The following is a 19,473-nucleotide window of genomic DNA, read 5'->3' on the forward strand; positions in this document are numbered from 1 at the left end:
AACGGCCTTTGCATATTGAAAATGTTTTTGCCTGCAAAATGTGACAAACTTTCGACGACAACGTTCCTCTTTCGACCTTGTTGTCGTTGTTGCTCCTCGCTGGCTCGTTGCCAGCAGTTGGATACACTCGTATCTGCCATGTGCGGATACGGAGGACTATAGCCAGGAGTGGATGTCCCAGGATAGCGGACTGAGCACAGAGCACTGAGCTCTAAGCCAACCGGTGAGTGGGTTTGGAACAGGTGTGTGCAGGTGACAGCAGAAGGCGGAGCGACAGGTTTTTGGGCTTCAATTAAAATGTTGCCGAAATTGCTTTTTGTTTTGCAAATAAACTAAACCTGAATGGAATATCAATGGTGGAGCCCATGAATGCGGGAAAATGGCACTTTGAAATGGTGGCTTAAAGGTTACAAGCCAAAAGCCGAATAGCATTATATATTAAAGTGCATTTGCGAAATGTTTCCCTTAAAATTGCGTTGCATAAATTCTTTACCAAGAGAATATACGAAAAAAAAACAATAATTTATGAAAAAATAATAAAAGAGTGAAACTATAATGGCGAAATGTAAATGTTGCTAGATAAAGCAGAAAATTGAAAGCCCATTAAAAAATGTGTGCATGGATTGCATGGATAAATGTTATGGAAAAAAATAAAGGAAAAAGAGAAATTAAAAACTTCAAAAGCCTAGAAAATAAATTCAAATGCAGCACCTGATGCGATAAACCATTTTAATTGAAGAACAAGTAGTAGAACTCGGAAAAGTACACTAATAAATATCACAGTACAATATTGTCACATAGATTCTGGCGAATTTTCCGCATGAATACTTCTGCAAATTAGGTTTCAGTTCACCACAAAGTTGCCACAAGGACTTGTGTGCAATTTGCATGAATCACGTGGGAAGTGCTGGCAACCGAAATGAGCTTTCAAACTTTCGATAAGAAACCGTCAGCACATTTCACCTTTGCCACATTTCTAAATTTTCCCTGTTCATGTGTGTTGACAAAACTTTGACATTACTGTCGTTGGCATCGATTTCAATTTGGAAAATTGTCGGTCGCGGCGCTCGAATTTAATTAAATGCAATTGCCACGTCAAGGACACAGTGGCTGAAATTCGATGTCCGGCTGAAATTGAATTTTTTATTCGAATCTTCGCTGTGGCCTCTAGTGCGGTCCCAGCCGTTTTTGTTTGAATTGCCTTGGCAAATTTAAACATTTTCATTTACTTGTCTGTCGGCGGTGGCCAGCTCGTTTTCATCCCTTTTTCCCATCGCTTTTCCGACCGCGACGACCTGCCACTTTGTCATGTAAATTAACGGGTATATTGTAGCGACAACGCGACCGAAAGCCGCAGCTGTAAGTCGCACAAAGAAAGGTCCTGCCAGGATACGGATCCCAGCACGCGTGGAAGTGCACTGGCAAAAAAGAATGGGCTTATTAAAAAATTTAATATCAAACTTTGCTTCTCCATCAGGAAATGAATTATGAAACATTTGGGATCCTACTTCTTTGTTTTAAGTTTTAAGTGTTGCGTACTTTAGGTCACCTTTCTGTCAAAATGTTATTAATATTTTCAATTCTCTATAGAGGTATCTAATCGTATGAAACCAAATTTATAAGCTCAGTTACCCAGATACCGAGATATACGATTGCTTTTTAAGAATCCCTGTTGCTTCCAAGTTGCACCCAGATTTCTCTCACTGCTCATCTGAATTTCAAGGGAGGCAGTCGCTATACTATATGTGCTGGTCATAAATAAGCCATCGGCGGGATTAGTGCTAGCGAAAGTTGATGGCCTGTACTTTACCGCATATGCATGTATGCTGAATAATTAATTTTTATTGATCGCGATTGCGTAGTGACACCCAAACAGGCGCCTCTGCTGTTGTTTATTAGTTTTCCGAGGCTTTCGTTGTCCGCGCCTCGTTTCGTGTGGCATAAAGGGCTTACGAGGGTCGGGCGCCATTGTTCCCAATGTGCCGCATAATTATCAGCACACACTGTTGATATACTCAGCTGTCTTTGCAACGATGAGGATATGTGGATGAGTATGTGTGGATGAGCATGTGTGGATGAGGATGCGGATGTGTGCGTGCACTTGCCGCTGTTTACCCAATTGTATCGCGCTAATAAAGTTAATGTGCGCGCTAAACTGTTGGCCATGACTCGCATTTGGCCCCGATGACCCAGTGCCAACGCAGCCCAACCCAGTTAAGACCGAACGAGAAGTGCGCTAATTGCCTTTCAAGTTGTTGACTCAACCATCCCATTTGGCTCTCCCTTTGCGTGCAGGGCTCTTGGCCCGGCCAGAACAACTAAGTAGTGTTACGACCAACTTTCAAGTGCTGGCAAAAAATATCGGAGAACGAAAGTTTGAGCGACGAATGAAGCAGCTGAAGACATAATCGATGTGCCAACTAAAGTCAGCTAAAGAGTTCTCGATTTGTGGTTACTTCATTTGTAGAATTGTTTAAAATGTAATTGGAATTGAACTGTGGGTTTCTGGGAATTTCATTGAATAATTTCTAGTTTGACCACTAATACCAAAAGTTTACAGAGTTGCACATAGAATAACCTTGTCAGCTATTTAACTAACGAGTTTGATTTAGTTTATTTTCCCAGCATACTGTGTTTTTAATCCACTTGAATGTGATCCTTTGTGATTATCCAGTGGCAGTTGCACTACAACCAGTGTGCATATTTAAAGTGCACTGAAAAACATGCACAAATCTGAATGTAAATATGGAATCAGCGTCTGCACTTACATCGAATTTAGAGACTCATATCATATAGAGACTTCCCATACTAACGTGGCTTTTGACCCCGAACCACACTTAAGCCAAAGCCATCGCCAAGTCAATGACAACCCAAATATTTGGCCAAAGCTCCAGGCGACAAAGACAAAGACAAAGGATCCGGATCTGGGCTAATGCCGGGCTGAGCGGCCTCAGGTGGCTGTGTTTCATCCGGCTGCTGGAAAACCTTAGGCCAAATATTATTCGCCGTAAAACAAATGCGAAATGCAAAATGCGACTAAGTGCAGTGTGTAACTGCAGCACTCAACAGACAGCAGCAAACTGATTAAATATCCGGGCCGCAGTTGGCGTACATTCCGCTTGCCATTCACAATCCCCGGCTCAAACGTGCACTCAGCATAATGCGAATCCATGTCCATGTAGGGAAATGTAATTTGAATGCCAAAACAAACAGCGAGCTGGGGAGCCGTTTGAATGGCGGCCAGGAAAGGCTGCCGCCTGCCAGGAAGTTGGCCAGGTGCTTGGGCTAAAAAACAAAGGCCGCCGCTGGATATTTACCCACTGCCAGTGCAGCTAAAACAGCAAGACCCAAAGCTGGAGCAGTACAGCTTTAGCTGTTGTAAAAGCAGCAACAGCAGCAGCAGCAGCAGCTGCTGAGGGAGCACAGAACAAAGCCTTGGTAAACAGCCCAGCAATGTGATTAAAAAATAAAGGAACGCAGCACAACAATGGGAAATGGAGCACAGACCCAGCCGTACACGGTGCGAAAATATCTAAAATGATTGGTACAATATTGGGCAAGTTTCAAGAACATACAAATGCATTTAAGTAAAATCTATTTGAAACTTACATTTTTAATAGAGATCTTAAGCAGGTCAGGTAATAATTTAATTGCCTATCTTTTTAAATTCTAATTGAGCGTCTGATTCTAAGACTTTAAGTCTGTTTAAAGCATTGTTTAATGAAGTGGATTTATAAGACAAATAGTTTAGATTTTTTTTGGGGCACCCAGATATAACATTTTAAACAAGTACTACATTTAAAAAAACTTTTTTTTGAGGCTTCATTTCTAGGAGCTCAACTTTGAATACATATTTTACTGAAGAGCTTAGTACACTATAGGTATTTATGGTCAAAGTGGTTTACGATTTTGTGTTGGGAAGTAAAAGGAAAATGTTAGATGTATTCAAATGCTTTTCTTTTACTGTTAGGTCTGCTTTAAGACTGCTGCTTCAGTATATTTAACACTATATTTTGTTTTTCCTTTTCACGGCTGTGTCGTTTATAGTGTAAAGTTTTTATGTTTTTCGAGTGGAACTCACCTCGTAGCGTGTGTCGATTTCTGGCAACTTCTCCAGGAACTCCTCGACCATCTTTCGTTGCACGTGCGCCGAGCACAGAAGCCACACACATACAAGCCCCTACGCACTCACACACACACCAGCACACACACGCACACTAGCACACGCACCTGCACACTCACACACACAGGCAGCACGCAGCTCACGGATACGAATACTATTAAAATTGACACGCACTAAATGAAAGTTTCTGCTTATCAATTATGGACAAATGCTAATTGCTGCCGCTGGGCTTAATTATTTTGTGGCTCATTGGTATTGGCAATAGATAAAGCTGAAACACCTGTTGTTGTTTTTGGCTTATTGGCTTTTTATAGAATATAGAATTTGGATGTCACACACTGAGAAATTCGTAGGTTGCTGTCCTTTTTTGTGGCCGCCTGAGTTTTGGCAGTCGATCTAAGATTAATCTAAGGTTTTTGCACTTTCCGTTGATGTCTTGTGTGATTGTCTTTGTCCCTCTTTTTTTTTTTGATGGAGAAGGGGGTGTGTGTGTTGTGTATTTCTGGTCACTTGGCACTCGATTTGGGCGGTAGTTTTGAGTTTTCAGCCCACACACATGGGCGAAGAACCGAAGTTACAAAAATGCAATATTATCGGGAAGCAGCGGAGAGGAAAAGAAGCTGTAGCGGAACCAAAACATGTGCCAAAAACTCCCTCGAAAAACGGCAGCTCAACTTTTTCGGGCCCTGTGTGTGCGAGAGACCAACAACCAACAAGCGCTGTCCGTTCACTGCCGTTCAGCACTAACAACAAACTGCAGAAAAACAAAACATTTATAGCCAGGCCAGGCACGAGTCGAGTCCAAAGTCCTCGTCCTCGTCCACATCGCATCGCCATCATCGTCGTCGTCGTCGTTGAATCGACGGCCCGAGCATAAGGATGTTCTAAAAACAGCCTGGCATGCCTCCATGCAGCATCTCACTCTGAAGCGCCGCAAATTGACGGAAGCCGATGATGCTGGCCGATAAAGAGTGTGTGTGGCAACAAAAAAGTGTGGCGCGCTTTTGGGCGCCGGCGCAAGGCAGCTCAAGCCGAAAGGGGCAAGCGAACGGAACTCCTTCGCTCCGGCCACTCACCCAGTATGTATATGGAATTCTGGGGATTCCCCTCTCAACGTGACACACATCCAACTCCGGAGCTTGCGTTCCAAAGCAGCAGGAAAACAGCATCCAGTGGATCGCAATTCGAGTGGCAAGCGCCGAGTGCCGGAGTTGCATGTTGCATGTTGTGAGCTGTTGGTGCCGTTGCTGTGCCGTTGCTGTGCCTTTGTTTTGCCAGCACTTGGAAATAATTTGCAGCTAACGAAGGCGGCGCCACTCAAAAAGAAGTCTCTCGCTGGAGCACCCTCCTTCCACTTTATCTGTCTATCCAGCTCCCATCTATTGCTGCTCCTAACCAGCGCTTTCTTGTTCACTGGGATTGGCAAGGGGGAACCCCCAGGTTTTTCTAAGCCGACTCCGAGTCGAGCAGTTATCATTAATCTCGAGCACTGCACACACGCTCTCAATCGATTGCTGTCAGCAGGTCGAGTTTGTCTAGCAATTACCGCTGGAAAAACAAGAATTACTTCCCAGGGAGTTCTGCCCTATGACGACTTTAACGACCCTCGGGGCCCCATTAAGTCCCATTCAATCAGGAACAGGTAAACAGCTTGTTAAAGAAAGCACTAGCTATCTAGATGAAAAGGAATTACCTTAGCTTAGATCAATGGCAAATTGGTTAAGCTTTCTGATATTAACATGCCTTATACGGCGTATTAAGATCTTAATCAAATATTTAAACCTTTTTCTATGTTCCATATTTCATGGCAGTATTTAAACTAAATACTGTGTTAAAGCAATCCATAGATTTAGACGATCTCATCCTAAAGCTGTAATCGTTTTCCAAGCCATGAAACAGAGCATTCTTCGTGATATTTTTAAACCATCTGAAAGAAGTACTTACCGCACTAATTGCCGCCATGTCCTGTCCGTTCGCGAGTCAAGTCAATATTTAATCCCCAAGTTGAACTGCGACCCTACCGCACTCGCTGGCCAGTCGAGCAACACTGAACGTAGCTCGGCTAATCACAGTGAAATGGTCGCCGCGATAATGCAACAATTGTCTGACCGCACACACTTCACTGAGGGTCCTTGCCATATCCTTTCCGAATGTCAAAGGCAAACGTGGAAAAAAAACAATTACTTGTCAACAGGCCAATACCAGTACATTAGAAATCAAAATTAGTGGCAACTGAAAAGCAAATCTCAGCATTTCGGTTCCCGCGTTCAGTGTGGCGGTTTAAAGTCCTTGAACGCAGCTGCCTAAATGGGTTTTTGGTTTCCAGGCTCGCCATGAATTATTTACACGACAAACAGGTGAATTAGCAAGTGTGTGGGTTTAGTGAAAATATGACAGAAGCACGGACGCATTGAAAAGCCTTAGATTATTAGCAAAGTTCGTTTAAAAAGCTATTTTTAAACTACTCGCCAACCATTTTAAATTAAAGGTCATGCAGCTGCATGCCGTGTAATTGTAATTGCTTAACAAATTGTGATGTTTTTCAACTATAATAGTCGCAATTAAATTGTATATTTAAAGAAATAAATAAAAGCAAAATAAAATTATTTAAAACAAAGGGGGTAGAAAAAATATGCATGCATTGTTTAGCGACTATGCGGTATGAGTTTGTATTTTACGAGAAGAATACCGAACACGACATTTTAATGGAAATACATAGATTAAATTGATTTGTTTGCCCGCCAACATTTCAAATAAAATGCCAATAAATGCTGACGGATACAAAACTCTCTGCTTTAAAATGAGACTGCTATAAAACCTTATAACGGTGTCCACTGCTTTCTTGAAGCCTAGCAAAAGCTGCTTGCTGAAAAACGCGGTACTTTTTTGCGCTGTTGATACGCACTGCTTGCATAAGTTCAAAGCAGTAGATTCAAATCTCAGTTTAAAATATTTGAAATAATAACTCGTACGCTTTGCAATATGTATTTTGAAATGACTTTTATATAATTTCTGACAAACTTGAACATTTAATTAATTTTATTACACATTTATTAAATTTCATTTGTTACCATTTTCATTCGTTCATCGTTTTTAGCGTTCTCGGACCGTACAATTTGCTATTTGTTTTTGATATTTCATGTTAACGTTCCTGGCATTTCTGTTCCCACTTATCTTATTAATTAAGTATATCTGTATAAATGTAATGCATATGCAGATTTCGATTTTCCATCAATTGGCTTTACTGGAATTTTGGGATCAAAACGATACGGACAGTTTGATAGCTTTTAAATACACACTTTTAAAAAAAATAGGTAATTATTATAATCGTTTTTCGTTTGTCCCTACATATATATATTTTTTTTAATAAATACTTCCATCCATTGTTATTCAGCCTACATCGAATTCAATATTTGGTTTGGTTATTCACTGATTTCACAAACACTTGAATCGTCAGCTTGTGTGCTTTGTTTGTAGCAGTTTCATTTCAATCATTTTATCGTTTAATAAGTACTATTGTAGTTTTCTTACGATATACGAGTTGTGCTTAAGGTTATGCGCTCCTTTTATTGTTGCCGCTGCTAAGAGTTTGGTGTTCGTATTTGAATTCTGGTTTTGGATTTTCTGTATTCGGATATCTCGGTTCGTGAGCGATTCGCATTGGATGTACGAATGTACGGATGTACATGACTATCAGTAGAATCCTTAGATTAGTTACGGTTCATATGATACGAGTGATTGTAGGCAGGTGGTTGGTGGTTCACTTGACTTGCAATGTTCCGTTGTATTCGTCCCGACAAAAATGCTACCTATCATTAATCAGCTAACATTAGGGATAACTACGAGTTAATACTAAGGCTTAACGAAACCCTAAAACTGAACAGCCAAAGAAACTAAACGTAATCAATCCATTGAGTGGTGCCAGTCAAACTAGCTGAGGCCGGTGGAGCTCGTCTGGGCCACCTCGGAAATGTTGGCACTTGGCACAACAGGTGCGTATCTGGAAGCGGAGGATGCGGATGAGTAGGCGGGTTGGGTGAGCAGTGGCCTCTGAATTCTGTCCAGCGCCATCTGCCAAATGACCATGCTTTCGTCCGGCCTAATCGCGTGATTTGTGAAGAGAAACGGGGGATCCTCAAGATCAGCTCCCCCGGCGACCAGCTTGCGAACGTCCTTCTGCTCGAGGTAATGCTTCAGCGGGGTGATCTTGCTGCCCGTTTCCTCGGCCAGGATACCCGTGATGAGTACATCGTCCACCCAGAAGTAATTGGATTTCTGGGCCGCCTCGAACAGGCGACGCACCACGTCCGGTGCATAGACAATGGCCATTCCGGGACAGTATTCCGGATAGAAGCGGTTCGGGTACTCCTTGTAGGTCACCCGCCATTTGGACTGAAAATGAAGAAGAAATCTCCGTTATTTATGGACTTCTGCACTTTCAGTCAAAATCGCCGATAAGAAATCAAAATTTTGTATGTTATCGGACAGTTGACAAAGTAGCCAATCTTCTTTGCCGCTAATTGGTTTTTAATTATATTTTAAAATGTTTTCTACTTACACGATATGAACGCTTGACCCTCGACTGATGGACGGATCGACAGAGCATCAGATTGGGATCACGGAGCAGGGAGTATTCGGGCAGCGAGGGAGTCGCCAAGTACTTGACCAGCTGCGGCGTGTTCATGAACACATCGTCGTCCACCTTCACCAGCAGCTGGGCATGCGCACACTTCTCGTAGAACCACTTGAGAGCCATGACATGCTTGTAGGTCATGTTGCGGTAGGCGTCATCGAAGTTCCCCTGGATGAGATCGCCGTTCAGATGGTTCTCGCGACCCAGGAACTGTTGCCACTTCTCAGCCTTCCTGCCCACTCCGCCCACCAGGAAGTAGACCTTGAGCGGCGTCTGATCTATGTAGCTGCGATTCGCCCAAGTTTCTCGGATGATGCGGCGCTTCTCGACATTGCGCACTGCCGAATGGACCAGTATGAGTACCCGAACATCCTCATCACAGGCGGGCTGGTCTATCAGATAGACAAAGTTGTGCAGATCCATGAGCTGCATGCTGCTCTGCGGCGGTGTGGGCGTTTGTGACGCCAGCATGGATGGCGTGCCCATGAGGTGGCTGTCGAATGTGTTGCTAACTAGGCTACTATCATTACTATTACTAGGTGTGCGACTAGGCTGGTGTATTTGGTTTGGTTCGCTCCTGCTCCTCCGCAATCCACTTTTGGCACTCGATGGCGGTTGTGCGGTGGTGCTGCTGCTACTGCTGCTGCTGCTGCTGCCACCACTTCCGCTGAAATCGGCGATGGCTTCCGCTTCCAGCATCGGCGACTGCTGCACACTGACCAGCCAGATGACCAGGCACAGATTGATGCAGATGAGCAGCAGGCACAACGATCGCTTGTCCATCCTAGCGGCTTCTAATTGGATCTAACTCTCTCTATTTCCGGACACCTCAGACGGTTGCGTTTTCTGCGTGCCTTGGCCATTTAACTCCAGATCCAAGTGGCTGCAACGGCACGAGGGTAAGAAAAAAGCAAACGGTTAGTAATCGACCACGGAATTGCCACTTAAAACCCACTTCCCAGCAGGTTATCGCCGATGCGATAATCATCCGAGGCATTAGGGCAATTGGCTGCCGCCTGACATGTGGCCAATTTTCTAAATGGCCAGTAGCAGGTGTCAACAGGTCGCACATGAATTAAGTGAGGAGCATTCTTCCTGCCCTTTTGGAGAAGTTCAATGAACTGACGTCATGATATTACCCAATCGATGCCAATAAAACGCACCTGCCATAACTCATTCACAGCTAGATGAATTCCCGGGGACTTCCAAATGTGTACTGAAATATCTTTTTGGACAGTTTCTTTCCTATAATCGAGAGTGAAAAGTGCTCAGAGATAAGTTGAAATTATTGATTTATTGGCCACACTCTGAATTGCTTTGCCAACATTGATAATGGAATTCCACGAACTTGGGCACAATTTTTTGTGTATTATTCTACATTCTACTGATTTCTACTGACAACTGAAACGGTGACGTCCTACGTCTGAAATCTTATCAAAAACGAGAAGTTAATCGGTATGGTTGTGAATTCATGTTAATTGCCTGTACAATAAATGTTGGTGGCTACTTGAACTCTATCAGTTTTAGATACCTAAATATCTGTGGCCGCCAAACACATGTCCGTTATCACTGAAGACCCGAAATGTATTAAAGTACACAACGTTAAGTTATCAAAGTCGGCAAAATGTGTAATTATCTAATTAGACAATAATTGGGCCAAACCACTGATAAGTAATTCGGCCTATGACTATGGAAAAATTTGAGTATAGTTCCTTCAAAACATGTACCCCTTAATTATGTTGTTCCTTTCCATATCTACTATGTAGCCGCAATTTAATTTAATTATTGTATGAAAAAATCCCTGCGATTTACTACTATTTTGAAAAAAAAAAAACCATTAATGAGCTTTGAAAATTCAGCAATTACGTTTATCTTATCAGCCCTTAGTGTCCCTATCTAACGCGATAAATTAGATGTCTGCTTTAAGGCTATGATTACTTTTTGGACTGAAAATGGCTTTTAAAGTACTTGAGAAAGCTTTCTATCAGCTCAATCAAGTTTTGCCAATAATGTATAGGATTATTTGTATTGTTCAACTCGAATATGCATGCGAGTATATTATGCAGTTTATTGAACTTATAAAATTCTACATTATAATAAACTGCTACGAAATCTTTTGACTTCACTCGGTGCATACATATATATTTCTGATATTTTCGAAGGCAACCGGAAGACGCACTCATGCACATGTCCGTAGATAGTGCGACGGAACACAGAAGGAGCAACTCTCCAGACTCGAGACAAAAAAGGCTGCCTGCGGTTTTTCACAGTCACGTTTTCGAGTAATCTGCGCACATGAGCTGCACATTGTAATTGAAATACGACGTACGACGTATGATGGCTCCGTGGAATATGAAAACAGTCCCTACGTAAGGGTCACTCGCACTTGGCTGATTATCTGGCTGCGAAACTCTCCCAGGGGACTTTATTAAACAACGTTTGGAAACGCTCTCGATTAGATAGCCAGCCAGCCCGTTTTCGATAAGATTACTCCCCAAATGCCAGATTGGATGTGCCCCTATTCCGCCCAGTGATTCCATAGTAATCCTCATTTCATTACACCCATCGAAAGCGTCTCGAATTTGAGTTTGTGGCCGGAACGTCGCCATGTTCCACACGCGAAACGTTATAAAATTTTTATATTTATGTAAATTTACCGATTCAATAGTTCTCCATAGACATGGTTAATGTAAAAGAACTGTACTAGATGGTGATTAATGTGTTCGATGGTAGCACGCAATGGTTGTCGTGTCCTTAGACTTTGGCCACGCCAACTACAATACCCAGATCTGAGGCAATTGTAAGCGAGTTAAGGTTTTAGCAGCCGGATGCAACGGCCTCAAGATATGCAAAAACTAAATAAAACTGAACCTTTGACCTTAGCCAGCTGGGCCAGCAGTGGTGCCAGCAAACTTGGCCAAAAACGAACGCCAAATACTTCGTATCCAGCCAAGGGCAAAGTGCAATGCAAAATGAAGTTCTGCTGCAGTTGTGAGGTGGTGACTTCGAGGGTGGTTTCATCACAAATTGACTGCCAGCAGTCACGACATTCAGGTTGTTAAGGATATTAAACGTAAGTAGAAAGTACATACGTTTACTTTAATCAAATGGAAACACATTTTTCATGTTTTATGTTCATATTTAAGTGAAACGACATTTGCATTCCTCGCGTGATGTGCTTCAAAAAGTTTTAAAAATGAAAAGCCACACTCATGGTGTATAATGGCTTGTTCTAAATATCTCGTATTCAATTAAGCTTCACAATCAATCGATTTTGTATGTACATGCGTGCCACGCTGACCTTATCAGAGCAATTAATAACAGAGATAATTATCTGGCGGTCACCCCGGATGGGCACAGAGAAAAGTCATCTTCATAAATTATCCGACTGACCCGCACAACGTGACATTCCTGGGCATGATAAGAATTCAATTAGGCAATTGCTTTATTGACCTTTGAATTTGCATTGCAATATATACATGGTCATCAAGACGAACGAAACGGTCTTAAATTGGAATAAATACTAAAGAATTATTACTGGAAAATTCTTATCTTTTGATATGTTTCAACACACCCTATGATGCCCGCCCCTTTGAGCAAACACTTTCCACATACCTCGCCTTTTTCCATTGAGGCACTCACACTCCTTGTGAACTTTACAAAAATATGCCTAGACTACGAAAAGTGGTCGTGGTTTTCTGGGGATGGGGATGGGGATGGGCTTGTGGGGCTGGGACGTCTGCCAAATGCTGGCATTTTACAGTCGATAAAATGCCAACAGTAACAGCAATAGCAACAGCAACGCCGAATAACTTTTTCAAGTCGAAGGTTAAATTTTATCGTGGCCCGAATGGGCAACAAAAACGGCAACGACAACGACAACGGCGACAGCCACAATGGATGGATAGATTCGCCTGCAGTTCGGGCCAGACGTCTTCTATTGTTTATCTGGTATCGTATCGGGCTTTTGATTAGTTACCGGCAGTTTTCCCTCGCTGCGATGGTATGGGTTTGCTTTCATTGAATGGCACTGGTTGCAGGTTGGCACTGCAAAAACTTGGCTGCTGCCCAAAAACCACTTTGAATGCCTGTCAGGTTGTCCCTTGTATTCACTCGTATACAATGCAACTTTCACGTGCAGCAAATGCGAAGTGTGGCAATTGCCATCAATCGGGAGTACAATATTTATGTACGCCAAACAAATAAATACAATATGAGTGCCTTCACAAGCCATTATATCCATTATTCCGACTCATTACAAGGCAAACTCAAGGTATCGATCGGTAATTAGAAACGAAAAATAAATAAAAAACACACTTTAAAATATTGCAAAACAAACATCGAGCAGATAATTGCAGCTACCACATGGAGTTGCCTTAAATGAGAAGTTACATATACGCACCAATTGAAAGTATGTGGAAAGTGGCTGGGATTTGTATTTCTCGTTTTGTAAGTCTGGTTCTGCTAAGCAGCTAAAGATTATTTTTAAGGCGGAAAAACCCACTTTAAGTGTGGTTAATTTCAAAACCGGTTTTTGGCGTTTGCAATTGCAACGCAAGTCGCGTTAGCTCAAAATGAATGAAAAGTATTTGCGTTAACAAAGAAATACAATCTTCCCCAGATGCAAAATGTGCAGTTTTAGTAAGAATTTAGCCATCTGGTTTCTTAATCTGCGGATTAAACGCCCCTAAATTTCATTTCATTAAAATCTGAACTACATATCATAGTAATTTCTGTTCAATGGCACTTACATGGTTATTGCGACGCGTTTATTGGTAATATAGCAACTCATATTAGCCAATTCTCATACACAAATTTAATATATGACTAATATTCAGTTTCAAAAGCATTCGCACAATTCATTTGAATGTGAAAAACCGCTTTAATTGCGTGGAATCTTCTCAAATTGATGCGGGGCCATTGTTCACGCACCAAAGTGTGGCAACTTCTGGGAAACTGAGGCATGGATATGCGCCCAGCTGGAGATCCGGCATATATGTGTCACTGTAATCTGAAGACATCTCGAGATCCCAGGGAGCGTTGCATTCGCCACTTGGCATCCTGCCGCCACCGTCAAATGGGAGTCAAGAACTCAAACATTAAACATTCAACATTAAAACCCCGCCGCCGGCCAAACAAATGTCCCTCACATGTTGATGCCTCCTCACAAATGTAGCCATCCATGTGCGCTTACAAACATGGAGATTATGTACATATATATGTACACATGCCATATGCAGACACACTTCGAGAAAACCATTCGTAAATTGATTGCAAATTTGATCAAGAATGCTGGTCTCAAGGTCTGATGAGTTTGGCATCAATTTATTCTTAAATGGTCAAATTCATTTATTATTTATAGATCTTTGAAATTGCAAACTAAATCATATTTCCAGACATTTCATTATTATACAAATATATGTATATATATTTTATATTTGCAAGGATATAATTGGCAATAACATGCAGTTTAGAGTTGAAATCGATTTTCCGAGTGCATGCATCATGCTGAGCACCACGGAAAACTCGCCCTGTCCCAGATGTCGAAAAATGTGAGTCAGCGGCTTGAAGGAGTTTCGCAGACTGGCGGAAAACGAAACGAAATGGGAGAGGAAAAGTGGTAGGTGGTAGGAGGCCTAGGAAAACCCAGTCGAGTTTTCTGCTTGCCAACATGCCGCAATTACAACATGCTGAGGGAGTTTTTCTCTGCCGACAACAGTGTTTTGCGGTGCGGTGCGGTTTGTGGGTGAAACTGCATAGGCCGGCTTTGCAGTGCAAACTTTTCCCATTTTCATTTTCATTTCCATTTCCATCCAACGACAACACGCACACTCACGTGGGCTAACAAATTGCGGGGCACTGCTGAATAACGATGCCAGACAGATATTTAGGCGAATGCAACTTAGTGGGGGTGTGGATGCCACTTGCATGCAATTGCAATTGCAATCGCAATCGCAACGTCGGGCATCGCAACCAACGGATGCGGATGCAATCTGCCGGAGCCTCCGAGGCTTTATCCGCCGCCTTCTCTGGACTTTCGAGCAATATCTTGCCCAATTCCCGTGGTCGGTGCCTTGGGCGTTGGCCTGCACTCACAGAAACCAATCCAGACCACATGCCAAAGACTATAACTAAAGGCTATACTAAAGCTGAGTTTTAACCAAATGAGCCATCTAAACCAAGGTTACATGCATACATTTTTAAAAACGAAATCTTATTGTAATAAGCAAAGCCCTTTGATTGCATTACACATAAGCGCAAAGTTCAGTTTTCGCGAGATAAGCTTACACTGTGGGAATGCATTACCGCAAAGGAATCTAAAGCATTCGAGATGCGAGACCTGGCATCATTTCTCGCAGTGTATAGGCGCAAGCCCATAATTAACTCATCCAGAGCAGCTTGCGGTCGTAGAAAGTACATAGTTGCATGTATTCGTTATTCAGGACACGGATGGCAAAGTTTCCTGTTTTGCACATAAAGTGCAGAGCATTACTCATAACCCCCAAGGAGGGATCTAGTGAAGAGGGAGGAGGTGGTTGGAGGGCAGGACTGCATATTGCTATTGGCCTGTATGGCGACGACAAATGCATTCAGCTCGATTGAAGGACACAACGGGCTGAGTGACAAACTGGCGACCCCGCAAATTGGCAATTAAAATAGCCAGTGCTGCAGTGTAGGGGAATAAAAATGCAAAATAGAGAAGCCACGCCCAGGCCGACGTCCTGCCTACTTTATGGACTTTATGGACTTCCTGCAGGGTTGGTCGCTCCCGTCGCTCTCGCACGCTAAGTAATTTATGAATACATATTCCTTGGCTGCGTATAAAAATTTAATTACGCGCCTCTTGTTTACCTTTTCACGGGCCAAAAGTCCAGTTCCAGAGAACCGAACAAAACGTGTTTTCTGCACGCACTCTAAGAGTTTCTTTTCGGACAAGGAACTCGACCAGAAACACACTGCAAATATTTGTATTTCAATAGGCAAAATGTAATAATAAGATAATAGCAACTGGGCGACGCCTTCGATGGGCTCGCTACTGAAGCAGACAATCGAAATGCTTGTGTGATGACTCAGTTTTCTTGGGGTTTGCCAGTTCAAATTTCTGAGAATTCGCTCGATTCGGCTCGGGATTTGCACTTATGCAAATTTGTTGCTGATAAAAATTACAAAGAATTTTGCAAACATGATCATGGTAGTTTTGAGCTGGTCTTGCAACGCTTGCAATCCTACACTGCTGGTAATCAAGTTACATTTCCAGTAAGATGTACATATCTCATAAATTGGGACGAGAATTTGGTTAAAGCTCTCCTGCAGTGCACAAATTTCATGGATGTCTGGTTTCTATCCATTTACACAGGCAATAATGAAATTCCAAATACTTGCAATATTTATAGAATGTATCTACATGAGCTAATACGTGTGTAAGAAGAGAGGCACCAATTTTGTTTAAATTAAAAGAACAATTTGCACTATACAAACATAAACATTTAAAGTATGTGAATTGGTATGCCTTATTTAAACAAATTCCCAATGGACATATGTAAGTGTTTTAAAAATGGGTTATGGTTATTCAAGTTTCCTCGATGTCCATGAAGCCCGCTGGTTTGGAAAAAAACAATTAGCTGATTAAATATTAAATTAAATTGGAGCATTGGAATTCAAAGAGGTGACTTGGGAATCACATGATGAATGGGAATGAAATATTGTTTTCGAGTATTAGAAGATTAGATTCTAGCTGATACTGGCACATTGATAAACACCAAAACCCATTTTCTTTTAATTAAAAAGATGGATGATTAAGTCCCAATTTCTTTCTGCGTTCTTATAACTAAACTCTGTGGAACTGGACAAGTCCTAGTCATCCATGCAAATACCATTATCAGATTTTTGTTTTTTAAATATTTTACAAATTCTTGAAACATTAAGTGAAAAATTATGCATTATCATATGCATGATATATAATATATGATAAAGTGGAAAAGCCAAATAACATGTAAATAAAAATATATGAATAATAGATGAGAATAAAAGATTGTAATGGACTGGTTTACGATGGCTAATCACTCGAAATGCTGGTATTAATAATGAAAAGCAGTTCGTATGTGTCCAAAATTTTGGCGCGTCGAGCGGTGAGCGGCAAGTGAGTGTAAAAGAGAAAGCAAAAAGCTGAAAACGCTTACGTTGACGTGACGTTACGTTGGCGGAGAATCTCGGGGTCACTGTACGGACCAATAAAAGTAACACCGCCGACGTCTAACGCTTCGCACCGCCGCTTTATCAGTGGGGCAGAAGGCGCACGGGTGCAAAGCGACGACAGCAGCTGATACGCAAACAAACAGCCAAGCAAAGCAAAGACAACGTTACCTTTGGGCCACTGAAAAAAGCGTTAAAACACATTCGACAGAGGCGGCCGATCGAGGGGAGCTAGTGTGTGGGGTGAAGAGAGAGAGTGAGAGCTTCTCGCGGAAGCTGGCGCAATTAAAAACCAGAGCTTCGTCAACGAGCATGTGATTGAAAATTTAAAGCGCCAATGCAAACAATGAACTTCAAACTGAACGGAATGATTGTAGTTCCTTAATAGTCGTAGTGCTCAATATATTAAATGCACGTTTCAAAGTGCACATGTTGGGGCTATTACCTATTAAGTTATAGAAATATTACCTATCATTGAAGATTTTTTGCTATCTTGGTGGGACTCGAACACGAACTTCTTACAAAATGCTATGGTCTTTCTGAGATAACAAGTCTATGGGATATGTAATACGTTACGTACATCGGATTGATAGTGATTTCATTGATAGTAGGCCAAATTGATATAGCGATAAGCGATATATCGGAACTAGTGGGGGTTCCACTGTACCTAAGTGATGAGGTAAACACTCTCGCAGTCTTGAGCAAACATTTCGACGGGAGCGAGGCAGACAGAGATATATCAAGAGGTGGACGGAGCGAGGCGGCACAGTGGGCCAGGCCAAGGACACGGCGCTGAAAAAGGCGAAAAGGAGCAGAGGAGCCAAAACGGAGGACGACAAGCAGGCATGCGTGCCACTGTGCCTGAACTTGTTCAAGGTCAGTCCCCAGCGACAGCGACGTGCTAAAAAAAAGGCGAAGAAAATTCATGTTGGAAAAAAATACAAAAGAAGAGCACACAACAACAAAGCCGCTTAAAGGCGACGAGAAGAGCGAATGAAGATATACATATGTAAAATATCAAAAAAAAAAAAAACAATACACCGACATAAAAGAGAGAGAGAGAGCGAGTGTCCGCCCCCGTTGCAAAAATGACAACAATGGGATGCTGTTCAATATATGCTGATAAGAAAAACGAAAAGACAAAAACGCTCGAAAGACAAGGGAGATAAGGTTCAAGTACTCGCTTAATTAACATAATATATTTTATGCTTTTTTATGTATGTATAGTCACCTGCTAGTTGTTTGCCGGGCTGCCTCCTCATTTGTCTCCCATTCGTATCCTTGCGAGAGAGCGAAGGAGAGAGGCAACAAAGGTGCGTTTTTTAATTAATTTCCATGTGAAGCACTCACGCACACTTACACACACCCATCACTTTGAGTAACAGTTTAAAATACGGAGTTAGAGCGAAAGAGACACCAATTGGGAGTGCTAATTCCACACACACGCGCATACAGCACCAAATTTATATAGATATTTGGCATCAATTTCTTGTTGGCAGCGGGAATAAATTTACTTAACACAATTTTCAAGCTCGTACACACACACGCACATACGCGAACACCAATACCAACGCGGCGAAAAGGAATGCAAAAGGAGATGAAGAGGAAGAAGAAGAGGCTGAAGGATGCTGGGCCTGGATTTCTCTTTCGTATTTTCACTGCCCAAAAAGGCGTTGACGACGCTTTTATTCACTTTAAATTCATTTAACAATGGTGTTGTGTCTGGCTTTAATTGTTTATGCACTTAGTTTTTTAAAAAACTAAAAAACAACAGAATAGCCGCCGCCACTCATCGAACAATTTTCGACGCGGCTACTGTTCACTTATTATCAAGTCATATTTTTCAACTGATTTGAAAGCGAAAGCCTGTATTTTAGTTGATAAATGTACCGTTGGATTTATCAGCGACGTGTGCAACTTTTATGTAGTTTTTAATATTTTAATTGAGAGTGATACACAGAGCGTTTCAGAGGGCGCTAAACTGTTTTTTGCTCGTTCGAAACTGAGTAACTGAGAAGCGTCGCGTTGTTACCAGTCTTTTTCTTCTTTTTTGTTGCTGCCCCGTTCGAATTTCTCTCGCACTGTTAGCCGCTCTCAATTGCTGTTAATGCGGCGAAATTCACTGTTATATTTCACAGAGGCGGTGGTGTTATATGTTAATAAAAGGTCTAAGAGGGTTGCCTTCATACAATTTATTGAACACTTAGAGTTTAAAAACAAATTACTTTCAACTAATATTTTCGTAGGTTATTTATTAAACAAGTATTTGTAAAAAACCTTTTTATAATATTATTTTCTTACTTATAAAAATTATTTGAAGATCAATTTTCTATTACTTGGCCCCGTGCATGAGATCCTGTATACGCCACTGAAATGTTAACTAGGAGCGGACGATAGGGATGGAACTTAGGCATCGACACGCGTTTAAAATTTGGGGTGACCATTTCTATAGCTCATTCTGAGCATATCCAGCTGTCTTGATTTTTAAGATTCCTGAGTCAACAATTGCGATCAATTGAAGTGC

General features: G+C 41.9%; 2 protein-coding genes across 8 annotated transcripts in view; both read right to left on the bottom strand.

The window, feature by feature from the left end:
• LOC122618133 (band 7 protein CG42540) overlaps positions 1–4,783 on the bottom strand; it is a 36,118-nt gene extending 31,335 nt beyond the window's left edge. For 4 of the 5 annotated variants that reach the window (XM_043794280.1, XM_043794279.1, XM_043794282.1 and 1 more), the window contains exon 1: positions 4,082–4,783. In XM_043794280.1, coding sequence (XP_043650215.1) covers positions 4,082–4,132 — 51 coding nt within the window. In that variant the 5' untranslated portion in view covers positions 4,133–4,783. Of the gene's footprint in view, positions 1–2,630; positions 2,715–2,768; positions 3,062–4,081 lie in introns of those variants that run through there. The other variant, XM_043794281.1, reaches the window with a different exon arrangement.
• Positions 4,784–7,132: 2,349 nt separating this feature from the next.
• Positions 7,133–18,949, bottom strand: LOC122615944 (lactosylceramide 1,3-N-acetyl-beta-D-glucosaminyltransferase). 3 transcript variants are annotated; one of them, XM_043791131.1, is made up of 3 exons: positions 18,181–18,949; positions 8,682–9,639; positions 7,133–8,515 (listed from the first exon to the last, which is right to left on the bottom strand). In XM_043791131.1, the coding sequence occupies exons 2-3, from the start codon at positions 9,537–9,539 to the stop codon at positions 8,054–8,056; spliced, it is 1,320 nt and encodes a 439-aa protein (XP_043647066.1). In that variant the 5' UTR covers positions 9,540–9,639; positions 18,181–18,949; the 3' UTR covers positions 7,133–8,053. The 3 variants fall into 3 exon arrangements, with proteins under 3 accessions (XP_043647066.1, XP_043647067.1, XP_043647068.1); XM_043791132.1 differs by lacking the exon at positions 18,181–18,949 and adding an exon at positions 9,920–10,163; XM_043791133.1 differs by lacking the exon at positions 18,181–18,949 and adding an exon at positions 9,712–9,856.
• Between the last annotated feature and the right edge of the window lie 524 nt (positions 18,950–19,473).

Source organism: Drosophila teissieri, chromosome 3L (assembly GCF_016746235.2).
Source record: "Drosophila teissieri strain GT53w chromosome 3L, Prin_Dtei_1.1, whole genome shotgun sequence".
Lineage (NCBI taxonomy): Eukaryota > Metazoa > Arthropoda > Insecta > Diptera > Drosophilidae > Drosophila > Drosophila teissieri.

Coding starts and splice junctions, on each gene's coding strand:
- LOC122615944 (XM_043791131.1), bottom strand. CDS start 9,539: ATGGACAAGCGATCGTTGTGCCTGCTGCTCATCTGCATCAATCTGTGC. Junction 8,516..8,681: donor GGGTCAAGCGTTCATATCGT/GTAAGTAGAAAA, acceptor CTTCATTTTCAG/TCCAAATGGCGGGTGACCTA.